The following is a 12533-nucleotide window of genomic DNA, read 5'->3' on the forward strand; positions in this document are numbered from 1 at the left end:
AAGCCTTATAAAAGTAAATGCACAAAAACAAAACACACTCCTAGGAAGAGCTTCCGACTTGGAACTGGTTCTATGGCCTTAACATGAATGAGATATTGGAGAGCTTTTTTGACTCTTCATTGTTTCTTTGGTTTGCTTGACGGAAAGGAGAAGCCAATCCAAGGAGATACAAGATATAAATTCTGGGGATTAGCATTCTGTCATCATTTGCAGAGCTCATGCGTGCACCTCTGCCTCTCCTTCTCGCTTTATTTTTAAATTTTGATTCAGTTTAACAAAAATCACATATATTTGCAAAGCAAATTAACAAAAAAAGGATAAATTGAAAGCGTAACATTCATAATTTGGTATGTCTTACATAATTTCAAATAAGTATTTTGGATCATGTGAAAAATATGCTTTGTTATGCCACCATTCAGTAATCATTGCTCAATTATGTCCACGTCTCTTTTGCTCCAGATCTCTGCAAACTCTGAAAGGTTTCTTTTCCTGGTATTGGAGGGGGGGGGGGTGCGTTGAGAGAAGGAAGAAAGCTTCTTCCCAGAGAGCTGCTGAATTCTGAAACTGCTCTTCAGCCTTAGAAGAATGCCAGTTTTACTTCTCCTGCTATAGTAAACATAGGAAAAGAGAGATGGGGGGAATTGTTTTGAGGTAGAATGCTTCTTGCCTTCATTCTTGGCAGGAACAAGTTTGGACCAATACAGACCGAGAGGCTCTCTCCACAGCTTCTGGTGAAATTGCTTCAGCCTAGACATCTTCTCTTCAGTGGTAGGAGGCTTCCACTTCTATGGCATCCGGAGAATTGTCTGTTAAGAAGGCTGTAATTAAATGAAGTTGCTTGAGGCCGTGCTTCACAGGGGATATTAGAAAAGGGCAACCAACTCACTGGGTCCACATGAAGGTGGGTCTCATGAAAGCTTCTCTCACTAGGCTCTGAGAAGCCTTAGGGGTGGCTGGGTGTTGGCAGCCAAGCTTATGAGCAAGGATTTGCTTCCTACTGATCAGCTTGACTGGCTGTTGTTACTATAGTTGATAACTTGGACTACTTAGCAAGACTCTTGCGAAACCTAGGAAGAGTTTGCATCACATGTCCAAGCTGCTACTTCTGTGGGGCTGTTGGTTTGAGTCTCCAAGATGGAGACATATATCATGTCCACCTGGTTAGGCAGGAGTTAACATCTTGAACAAACAAATATTTGATGTAATATATTTAATAGGGATGGGGTGATTTTTATGGGGGGGGGGGGGGTTCTCTACCTGCCTGCCTGCTTCCTGGAATCCTGTTCAAGCGGTTTGTCTGCTTCTGATCTATCTGTCTATCTGACTCATCCGACCTCCTTACCTGCCATTTGTACTTCTTAAGAGCTGGATCTATTCCGATCACAATTCTCCTCAGGAGTCTTCCGGCACCACATGTTTACCCAGAGGTCCTGGGGACATTGTTCCATTTGACTTTGCCTTCTGCTGTGTTTTGCAGACTAGCTGTGGCTGAGGCTCATCCAAACGCCCCTGACAGGATATGATTCAACACAGCACGTCTAATGGTTTCTTAAAATACTGCTGTACATAAGCCAATCTTGGCTACACAGCAGAATTGATTGCTTGTGTAATTTATATTGGAACATATTGGCTAGACCTTGATTATTGTTTGGGCAGTTGCTTGTTTAACCAAAAAGCCATTTGAAGATCTCCTGAATTGCCAGGGTTAAATCAGTTTTACTGCCAAGAGAGCAGTTCTAAATGAAGTCTCTCTTTCTACATGTTAACAATCTTATTCTACAGCAAGCCATTTCTGTGCTCTAATAATTTGATATTGAATATTTCCAGGATAAACAAGCCCCAGACTTACTCAAAGACACATGCACACACCCTCAACATCTGTTTCTTATATCTATCATTCTTTTTTGTTACGCCATTCTATGCCAGGGCTCTTGAGAAGTCTGACTGCATCTCCTGCCAACTGAGACCACATACACAAATGTAAACAGTGTTATACTGACTATATATATATATATATATATATGGTATATAGTGCTCCTTGGTAAGATTACAGGTTCCAAGACTTACAAAGCACAATCTCATCTTTTTGAAAACCACAATGCAACTCTTTTAAACATAAAACAAAACACACACAAAAATGGTTACAAACGGCTTTGATAAATAGTATGGTAAATCAGGGGCTCAAGCTGGTTAGAAAAGGTCTTTCATTTTAGTGCATAAGATTCAAAATCCTAACACCAATAGTTAGGTTTGATGTTGAATAAAAGGCAATATAAAACCTAACAAAAAATGTAAATGGACGATAGAATTAAAGGCGACTGTACAGGATCGCTAACATCACCAACACAACTACAGTTGGAAACAATTTTCCAAGAACAGATTCAAATTAATCTACAAAGAACTATTTATGACAGAACTAGTTTCATTGCCCTGTGGATGGCCTATATAGCATGATTTAGTATCATCGGAGTGATCTGTGTGACACACTTCACCTTTGCTGTTTGCACTGAAACTTTGGGCGTCAGAGGACACAGGTTGTTACTATACTGAAAACACAGGATTGAGTCAACTGACACAAGAGAAAATTTACTCCACTCCAGTTTGCTGCATTCCCAAAAGTGGGTAAATCCTTACAGAATGCTGCAGACTGGCTGCTCACTGAGCCTGTTTTATCTTCCTTATCTTGTCTGCACTGCTTTTTCTTATTAATTCCCCCTTTCCACTTGTGTGTTATTGGGGAGGGAATAGACAGCAAGGTTTGGAGGCACAACCATTTAATTTGAAGTTTGAAATGTGAAGCATGACTTTATTGCCCTCAGTTTTATAGTTACCAGTATCTACAAATAAGACATCTGTAGATAATGAGATAAACATTGGTGCACATGTTAACACCTTTTGAAAATCCTTAACGTTTTCTAATGCATCATAGTTAATACTGGGGCTGAGCAACTTTTCTTCCTGTTTACGTTAAAAATGGGACACCTTTTAAGGCACTGAAAAAAGGGATAGAATCTTCTGGTTCTTCTTCCTCAGAAATTCATTTTCTCGATCATAAACCAAATACATAGAACCTGCATTTTATTGAAAAGAGCAAATTCTGGCTCAGGACTGCAAGCTATTACAGTGAATGCTTCCTGTAGTGAAAAGAAGAGAGGTCAGAACCATAATTCAGTTAGAGGGAAATGGCCCAAGTTTTATTTTTGCCTAAACTATCAGCAGATTTCCTTTCTCTTAAACAGGCCGAGCTTTGAAAGACCACAATTTTAGGCATCAATTTGGGTTGATTTGGGTTCTTTTGCTGACTACATTTCAGCATGAAGCTGCCCATACTGGACAGAAGAGCAATAGGCTCTGAGCAGCAGAGCAGTCCTGGGGTTTTGCTTCTGCCGATTGGTTGTTTGGATTTATTTTCTGATTTATGGCACTGCCTCTATTAGGTTAATTAAAAAAATAATCATCTACGATCATCTACAATTCTTTGTGAGACACGATGTGCAAGTGATTCAATCTATGCACCCCTTTCTACCACTTGACCAGCCCTGTTCATGTACATACGGCATGTTTACACTTCTGCACTATCTTGCCACTGGGTGACAGCCAAAGCATGGAAACAAATGCCCCTTTCAGGCAATCAGAATCACTGCACCGCTCCGTGAATATCAAGTGGTTTAGGCAAAACAGAACAGGAGGAGCAGAAGATAGCTATCTCCTTGCAACCTTGTTGATATATAAGCAGAGAACTGTGACTTTCCTCATATAGAGTAAAAGCAAAAGCCGACCTGAACATTTTACTGGAACATTTCTCATGAAATTTTAATGCTGCAGCCTCAAACTGTACAAGCTTTACATTATGCAAGGCAAATATCAACAGTTCTCTTTATAAAACACCAGCCCTCTTCAGTTCACGATCATAGTGTGCAATGCAGGGGGGGGGGGAAGAAAAATTAGTTTGGTATTTGTTTAGTTTCCATGTACAGCTACTGAAATATTCAGTTTAAATAGCACTTCAGGAAAGCACTCTTAGAGCTCCAAGTATGCAAATTATTTTTTCAAGCCTAGATGTGCAGAAAAGTTGGCAAACACACTTCACCCAAAAGCACCTCAAAACAGAAATTTATAGTCCAGTTTTAGGTGGCTAGGATTCAGATATTACCTGGGCAGAGGCCACAGCTTGGTGGTAGAGCATATGGCCTGGAGGCTGTAAATTCTGGCATCTTCAGGTGAAATGGACTGCTGCTTACTGAAGAAGACTGTACTACGCTAAATGGACCAGTGGTCTGAGTCACTATAAGGTAGCTTTGTAGGCTTATCGGGCTTGAATTTTCCAGACCTTGGAAGGTACTGATATTTATCTTAATATTAGATACTATTATTCTTTAGTTCTCCTGCATATCTTTGTACAATGTGGGTGTATGTGGGTGTATATATAAAATACTATTAGATACTATTAGAAGTGAATTCTTCTGATTTACAAAGTGGACTATCGAAGCTCAGAAAAATTACTTTCCCAATTAAAAAGCCTCTCTCTACATAATCTGGCTTCCATGTTACATTACTGCATGTTTGGACACAGGGGCCAAAGACCCAAAGATTCATCAAATGTGGCTCACAGCTCTGAACAGCTGTTGTCTCCTTTCTTCCACTGAGAGTTTACAAAGCAGTTTGTAATATGGCATCTAGGAGTTCCATTTAAACAACAACATATTTTTTTTATTCCACTGGGTTAAGCTAAAGAAGTTGTTTGGATTTTGGCCAAATATTACAAATACTATATTACATCTTCTATGCTTATAATATTTGTAAGTATATTTCATGTCCACCACTGACTTCACAAAAAAGAATCTATATTGTTGAACCACTGGAGCCTCATTCACAGCCAAATATTTTAATTCTGTAATAAATATGATAAACTAGGATATTCCATTGCATAGATGACAGCTCTATAGGGCTGAGGCATCTTCAGTCCCCCTAAGTCTGCTGGGCTGGGGCTGAGGCCCTCCAATCTTGAGGGGGCAGAAGAGGCTGAGTCCTTCCTTGCCCGCCCATCTCCCTCCTCCCTTTTTGTCTGCTGTGCTCAGCCACCTTGGGAGATGCTGCATAGCGTCTGTGACAGTCGCATGATGTTGTGATGCACGTGACATATCACACACACACACATGCCCCCCGCCCAATGTTGGGCACAACTCGATGCCTCTGTTCCAATGTATGAGCAACATTTTGTTTATAAAAAAAACGAGGAACCTTTCCTTGTTTGGTGCCTTCATTATACAGTGGTACCTCGGGTTACATACACTTCTGGTTACATACGCTTCAGGTTACAGACTCCACTAACCCAGATATAGTGCTTCAGGTTAAGAACTTTGCTTCAGGATGAGAACAGACACTATGCTCCGGCGGCGCGGCAGCAGCTGGAGGCACCATTAGCTAAAGTGGTGCTTCAGGTTAAGAACAGTTTCAGGTTAAGTACGGACCTCCGGAACGAATTAAGTACTTAACCCGAGGTACCACTGTACATCTTTAGGCTCCAGGCAAAAACGATCCTCTTCAACCAGGCTTTTGGATGATTAATATTCTACTGTCTTTTAGATGTGTTTGTGGATGCGGGGAGTTATTGCTTCATTTTGTTTTAACCATTTATTTTTGTGCTTTCATTTTGTGCTTTTGTCTTCTTATCTTGGGAACCGCCCTGAGATCTTCAGATGAATGGTGGTATATAAATTTAATGAACAACAACAACTACCACTACTACTACCACCACTACTACTACTTACATCATATTTTCAGGTTCTGTTGCACAGGATCCCACTGCTTTGTTGACATTTACCAGGAGAGCCTGATTGGTTCCAGTGAGTAAAGCGACAAGGGATGGGATTCCACCACATCTGCGGATAATGCTCCGATTTGCTTGTTCTTGGCAACATTCACCCAGCGCTCCAACAACATTCACAAGGACTTCTTCTGGCTGATCTGTTAGTAGGCCAACCAAAGTTTCTATAGCTTTGTACTCCCGGAATCTAAAACAAAATAAAGTAATGTAAAATATCAGAGTTAACTTCACCAGGACGATATTATACTGAAAACATTTATGGAGCTAATCCTTCCGAAATCACAAATTGGGCACAATATTTCAGGAACTCTTTAAAAAGCATTGGCGTTACATTGTGCATGTATTAGGCTTTAAGGGCATATCTGCACTACACGTTTAAAGTACCGTATTGGTCTGAATATAAGCCACACCTTTAAAATTCAAGGGGGTGGGGCAAGGAAAAAAAAGACAATACCCAAATATAAGCTGCTTCCTTAAAATTCTGCAGGAACTCACACCTGTTCTGTTTTACCGTATGTCTGTTTCAGCAGCAGGATCATAAAAGCCTATTTTTGTAAGGTCACGAATTTAAGCCGCACTTTAACTTTTCACAGTTGGAATTTGGGGAGGAAAGTAAGGCTTATATTCAGGTCAGTACAGTAATTCGAAATCAGTTTAGCTGTAATTGTTAACTTCAAAACCACAGGGAACTATTGAGTTTGAGGAAGGTGTTGAAAACTCCAGTAGAAATTCCTTAGCCTTTTCTACAGTTCTCACAATCCTTTAATTAGTTCTTAAAGAGATTTGAAGCTGAATTATATATAATACAGATATAGCAGAAGGTTCTCCTATCTCCAGAGAGGGTACATGGGATAGGGTATGCTGTATAGCGGCACTACAAATATGGAAACCTCTCTCTCTCTACAACTGGCAACTGTCATTTTGGCCAGTATTATTAATGCACTGCTGCAATTAAGGACCTGTGGGTACAGGGCAATATACAAATTTAATAAATAGTAATGAGTGGCTAGGTGGCTCCATGGGTGCCCTCTCTAGGATAGCAGTTTTCAGGATGGGTTGGCTTTTTTTTTTACTAGCTCTTGTACCCTGCCATGGGACCAAAAGAGGATGCTAAAAATATCCTTAAATAAAATACAAAGATCACTGTCACAATTCTTTAAAATACATGTCTATATTCATGAGAGCTAGCAGCACCTCTTAACATAATAGGATAGCTCCTCTGCTGCTTTGGCAGCCAGGCAAGGCATGCAGGCCCCCCTGGGCACCTTTGTGGAGGCATTTGGTCACTGAAAGAACCCTCCCTAGTTGGCTGGTGGTGAGTGGAGCACGCAGAGGGGTTTGGAGGGAAGAAAGGCAGAGAGAGTGGGCAAGAGTGGCAGGGGGAGAATGAAGGAAGGGATGGAGGAAGGAGACAGAAGGAAAAGCAGCAGGCAGACAGACAGACCAAAGGACGCGGAGGCAGGGCGGTGGAGCAGAGCAGAGGACGTCACTGGCAGAGCATGAAAGGCAACGAAAAAGCCTCTCCTCCCGGAGGGGAGGGGTTGTGACTGAGAACCGTTCCTGCGCTCTGCAGGGGGCGTGTCGGCCCCTGCTCAATGTCCCTGCTGACGCGTCACGCTCCCGGGTCAGTCTTCCTATTGGTGGGAAGCTCAGGGGCGGGGTTTAGCCGCTCAAATGCGGCCGCAGCAGCTCTTTCCCAAATTGTGCTGCCATTCTTCATTGAGTCACCCACCCACCCTTCCCTCTAGTCATCCTTTGCGCATGACCTTGCTATGGACCTATGGTTGGTTGCCTTGATTGTCCAAGGGGCCTGGTAGGAGTTTTTTCCCAATTGGAAAATTCGCACCGGCCACTTGGTTTTTCGCCTACCCCGAAGCAATTCATCACAACTTTTCCGGTATTGGCGGTTAGGCATTGGAATGTGTTGTTGGTCTGTGGAAGGGCAGGGTGTGGCCATCGCCTACCCCTTCACATATGGGCATTCCATTAAAGGAATCCGGTGGTCATGGATCCTGTCCGATGCCCTGCTGGGGGCTGGGAGCCATGGCACGACCCCCAGTGACATCAGGGGAGAGCTTACAGTTGTATTTGCATCAACAGGCTCCCCCTACTGGTGGTTAACCCCTTGTAGACTCACCCCTCTCTGAGTGGGTGGAGTCAAACTTTGCTGTTTTCCAATGCCTAAGCCAATACCTCTCATATGCTGTAATCAATACAGTTGTGGCCTTTTCTAGCCCATTAACCTAAAATACATGTGTCTTTCTTATTCCCAAGCGAAGGGGGCGGGTCCTTGAATCACAAGCAATCTTTTTGAGTTTCTTGTCTATGGCCTCTCCCAGCTTTGGAGATGCTGATACACCTTGCCAAGGGTGCAAGGTTTTTTTTGGGATGTGTGTGTGCCAATACAGCTTCTTGCCAATGGCGCAAGACAGTAGGGTACACCTCTGACCACGAATGCACATTTGCAACATATATAAGGTGACTTTTAATCATGCGTAGAGCTGTTAAATCTCTCTTACTTGGATGTTTGTTTTGTCACTACATGAAAAGATGCTAAATATATATAGCTGACAATGTGAAAATGTTATCCATACTTTGTCACGTTTTCTTTGCTGATTGCACATTTCCAGATTGCTCCGGTCACTGCTGCCAGAAGTTCTTTGTTTCCAGAATTACCAAGCAATGTAGCAAGAGGTTTGAGGCCTCCATGCTGCCTAACGAGCTCACGTGTTTCCTGGTCTTCAGCACACTATGTAAAAGGGAAAAAAGCCAGAAAAACTATGAGCATACATAGCTGAGGCCTATAAAACAGGCTTACACAATGAAAGTAATGAGAGCAATCCAGAGCAATGCTGCGTGCTCACGTCATAATAAGTTCAATGGAACTTGGGCCCATTTAGCCTTGTCTCTAGTATGTAATTAACAGCTTCACTTGCACTGCAAAAGCCTTTTCCAGTCAAAAGTTTCATTTGCAATCCAGTGTGAATATGCTGCTCCTGTGCCAGAAGACTTCTCCACTAACTTCATTGTTAAAAGTGGCTCCTGCATCCATGATGGATCTGTCTCTGATAACAAAGTCAATGAGGAATCCCCTTCGAAGCAGACACTTTATGGAGCAGGATTTCAGGATCTTCAATCATTTTGAACACATTAAACTTCAGGGTCCCAGATTAGGGAACAACACCCACCCACCCACCCTAGAGAGCAACGGTTCTCCACCTGTGGGTCCCCAGATGTTGTTGGACTACATCTCCCATCATCCCTGAGCTCTGGCCTTGCTAGCTAGGGGTGATGGGAGTTGTAGTTTAACAACATCTGGGGACCCACAGGCTGAGAAAGGCTGCCCCAGAGGGTTTTTACATAGCAGTGGAACCACTACAGCAGTCCCAGTCCTGCTGCACGCAGAGGACAGGATGGGAGGCTGGCTGGTTGTTGTGCCCATCTGGAACTGGTGCAGCAGCTGGGGCTGAATAGAACCCGATGGCATCATGTGACAGCAGCAGGGCTACCACAGCAACCAACAGCTCAGTCCTGCCCCAGTCTCCTGCCAAAAAGTCCCATTTCAGCACTTCTGCCAGCATGTTTGACATGTTTCAGTACCTCTGCCAGCCTGCACGTCAGGTAGACAGAAAGGGAAGCTCCACACCAGCCAACCCTGCCCCAGCCCGGCACAAAGGGGGTTTGGATGACTTTGTAACCTTCCTAGCTGTACCATTGAAATTGCAAGGCTGTACTTATTTTATATGCTTTGTAGCCATTTTGACTAGGGCATCCAATACAGTTGGCAGCATCTTACAAAGCAAGGCAAGGACATGTCGCGAACTGGGTTGCTTACTATTCCTTACGGAACTTTTTGCTCTAGTTGAAGTACTCGTCTGCCTACTTCACCACTATCATGCTTATAAACTCATGTTAACTATGGAGTTTTTCAGTCCTCTTGGTAGTGTAGGAGGATACAACTCGCTTTCCACAGAACTGCCGGACCTGTGCAATATTACTAGATGAAATAATATGCAGGAAACCTCAACTGGCCTGGAAGCATCCCTTACCTTAAAAATAGCACTGGCACAATGCATTTGAAGCTCTTCATTGTCACTGTTCAGATTTTTCACAAGATTCTCTATCATCTTCTCATTTTTAATTGCGAGTCTGTAGCTTGGCTACAAAGGCAAGTTTTATGTATTAAGTTAAGGAATGTATTAACAGATAAATTGCTATTATTCAAAATGCAGAACACGATAGTAGAACCTTGATGACCCAAACCATATTTATGCAGAACCTTTACAGGGAACGCTCTCTAGCTTGTTTACAATAAAATTGTTGTTTCAAGTATGGCAGCACACACCATGTGCATAAATATACCAAGATACTAAGTGGTCCTGAGACTCCAATTAGAACAATCCACCACATAGTTCTATAGCAAAGATCCTAAGCTTCATAAACAGAAGATAATTTGTCCTGTGATATTATAATTCTAGGTTATGCTTCTCTAGATAAAAATGTTAAACACTGTTTTCTCCTTGTTTGATCTTAACATTTGTCGTAGAAGAAAACAAATAATTAAGATAAAAACTATAAGAAACTAGTTCAGTACAGTATTTCATACCTTGGACATGCTTCCAAGATTAAGTACTTTTAAGTCTTAAGTCAAGTCATTTTATTACGGTCAATGGGATACGTTTCAGTATGTTGTTTAGCACTAGTACGTAACTTTTGTTGCAGATGAATTATTCTGTCACTACAAGCAAGTAACATCAATCTACCTGTTCAGCACTGGAATAGTGCTTCTTAGAAGGGAAGATGGATCTAGAAACTGGTGTGTGAAGAGTGCTTGATCTAGCAACAGGTAACAGGGGACTTTTGCATGGTTATACAGCCTGTTGCTAAATATAAAAAATGCAGGCATACTCAAAAGCGTATAAGGGTTTTTTTCATTGTAATTTGAGCTTTGCCATAGGTCAGTGTTGGAACACATGTTTTACATGCCAAAGGTCCAATGCTCAGTCTCTAGGTAAAGCTAGAAGAGTATTGTCTGAAATCCCAGAGAGGTGCTGTCATTAATATAGATACTACTGAGCTAGGTGGACCAAATGTCCAACTCATTATAGGATATAAGATAAGGTGTCCCTTTGACTATTGGCAGAATATGCTATTTTCATTTTGTATTGTGTAATGTTTAATTGTAGCCATTGATGGAGTCACATTTTTATTCATTAAGATGTTAAAAAATATTACTGAATGAACCTGAGATAAGTGCTATTTTATTAACTGAATTCATTCAATATTTTGTGGGATATTTGTTAAATATCATTTGTAGTGCTTTAAAAAACCCCACAGTTTTAAAGCATTTGTCCACTTTTTGCTGGATCTCAGATTCTGCTCAATTTCCACCTGCAGAAAAGCTCAGATGCTTACCTCAGACGCACACTCTTGCAAAGTTCCTACTACGGGTATTAACATATTTGAATGGGGGGACTTCAGTAACTGAGCCAGCAGGGGGATGCCTCCGGCTTTACGTATTGCTTCTTTATTCCTGGAACTTTTGCTACAGCTCCAGAGTGCCAAAGCTCCACATCGTGCCACTTCAATCTCTTTTCCCTGGAGTGGAGTGAGACTTGACGATCCCATGGATGAGCAGTCCAATAGCCCAACCTGATAGAAAAAGACAGATCGCTTATTGTCTTTAGTGAATGTCAGCAATAAAGGCAAATGTAATGTGCCCATACCAGAGAGCAGCATTGTGCATAAGATGCATCTGCCTCTAACTGATGTACTGAAGGTGAGTGAAGGAAAGAGATTACACCTGTTCTCACACTGATGTTAGTTTCTGGGCCCAATTCAAGAAGTTGTCTAAAACATCAAAGCATCTGAAGGCTGCCATACTTCCACTACCATGAATGCCTATTGAGATTCTGTGGCAAAGCCTTTTTTCCATGCATCATCTGAGAGGTGTGTTTCGTGACTGCCTATGGCCAGCATGGCCTTTAAAATGCTTAGTCCAACCCTCCGGAATTCCTTCCCTAAGAAACTTCGCCCATATCGTAGCTTTGTGGTGCAAATAATGATAACTTTAGCTTGTAAGGCATTTGACATTCATTGGTACATTTGAACTTACAGTGGTACCCCGCAAGACGAATGCCTTGCAAGATGAAAAACTCGCTAGACGAAAGGGTTTTCCGTTTTCTGAGTTGCTTCGCAAGACGAATTTCCCTATGGGCTTGCTTCGCAAGACGAAAACGTCTTGCGCCTTTTTTTTTAAACCGCCAATGCATTCCTATGGGAAACCGTCAATACACATTGGTGCTTCGCAAGACAAAAAAACTCGTAGAACGAAAAAACTCGCAGAACGAATTAATTTCGTCTTGCGGAGCACCACTGTATATAAATTCTGACCATCCTTTCCTGTTAGTTTAAATTGTTTTTTTTTTATTTTAGAATTTTAAAATCAAGCTGTGATTATAATTTTAGTATGTTGTTTCAAAGTGCTTACTGAAGACACTGCCTTGAGTATTTTTATTTATTTATTTAAATAAGGCAGGTTATAAGTTATACTATAAACTTTCCAATGTAAGGATTGGCATGTGCAAAGGAATAGAAGCTACCACAACATTGATTTCTGGATTGGAGCAACTGAAGCAAAGATGGTGTTGCAGAAATGCCTACCTTTTATCAAAATAACGAAAGAAGATAAAGTGAAGATGAAGAC

At 41.7% G+C, this 12533-nt stretch overlaps 1 protein-coding gene across 1 annotated transcript in view; it reads right to left on the reverse strand.

Annotated features, from left to right (window-relative positions):
- Nucleotides 1-12533, reverse strand: part of ODAD2 (outer dynein arm docking complex subunit 2) — a 161933-nt gene that overhangs the window by 112015 nt on the left and 37385 nt on the right. Inside the window, exons 13-16 of the mRNA XM_083407204.1 lie at nucleotides 11243-11479; nucleotides 9877-9987; nucleotides 8422-8576; nucleotides 5772-6014 (exon numbers count right to left, since the gene is read on the reverse strand). Of these exons, the coding sequence (XP_083263330.1) occupies nucleotides 5772-6014; nucleotides 8422-8576; nucleotides 9877-9987; nucleotides 11243-11479 (746 nt within the window). The remainder of the gene's footprint in view (nucleotides 1-5771; nucleotides 6015-8421; nucleotides 8577-9876; nucleotides 9988-11242; nucleotides 11480-12533) is intronic.

This window comes from Podarcis tiliguerta, assembly GCF_965153285.1.
Source record: "Podarcis tiliguerta genome assembly, chromosome: 12".
Lineage (NCBI taxonomy): Eukaryota > Metazoa > Chordata > Lepidosauria > Squamata > Lacertidae > Podarcis > Podarcis tiliguerta.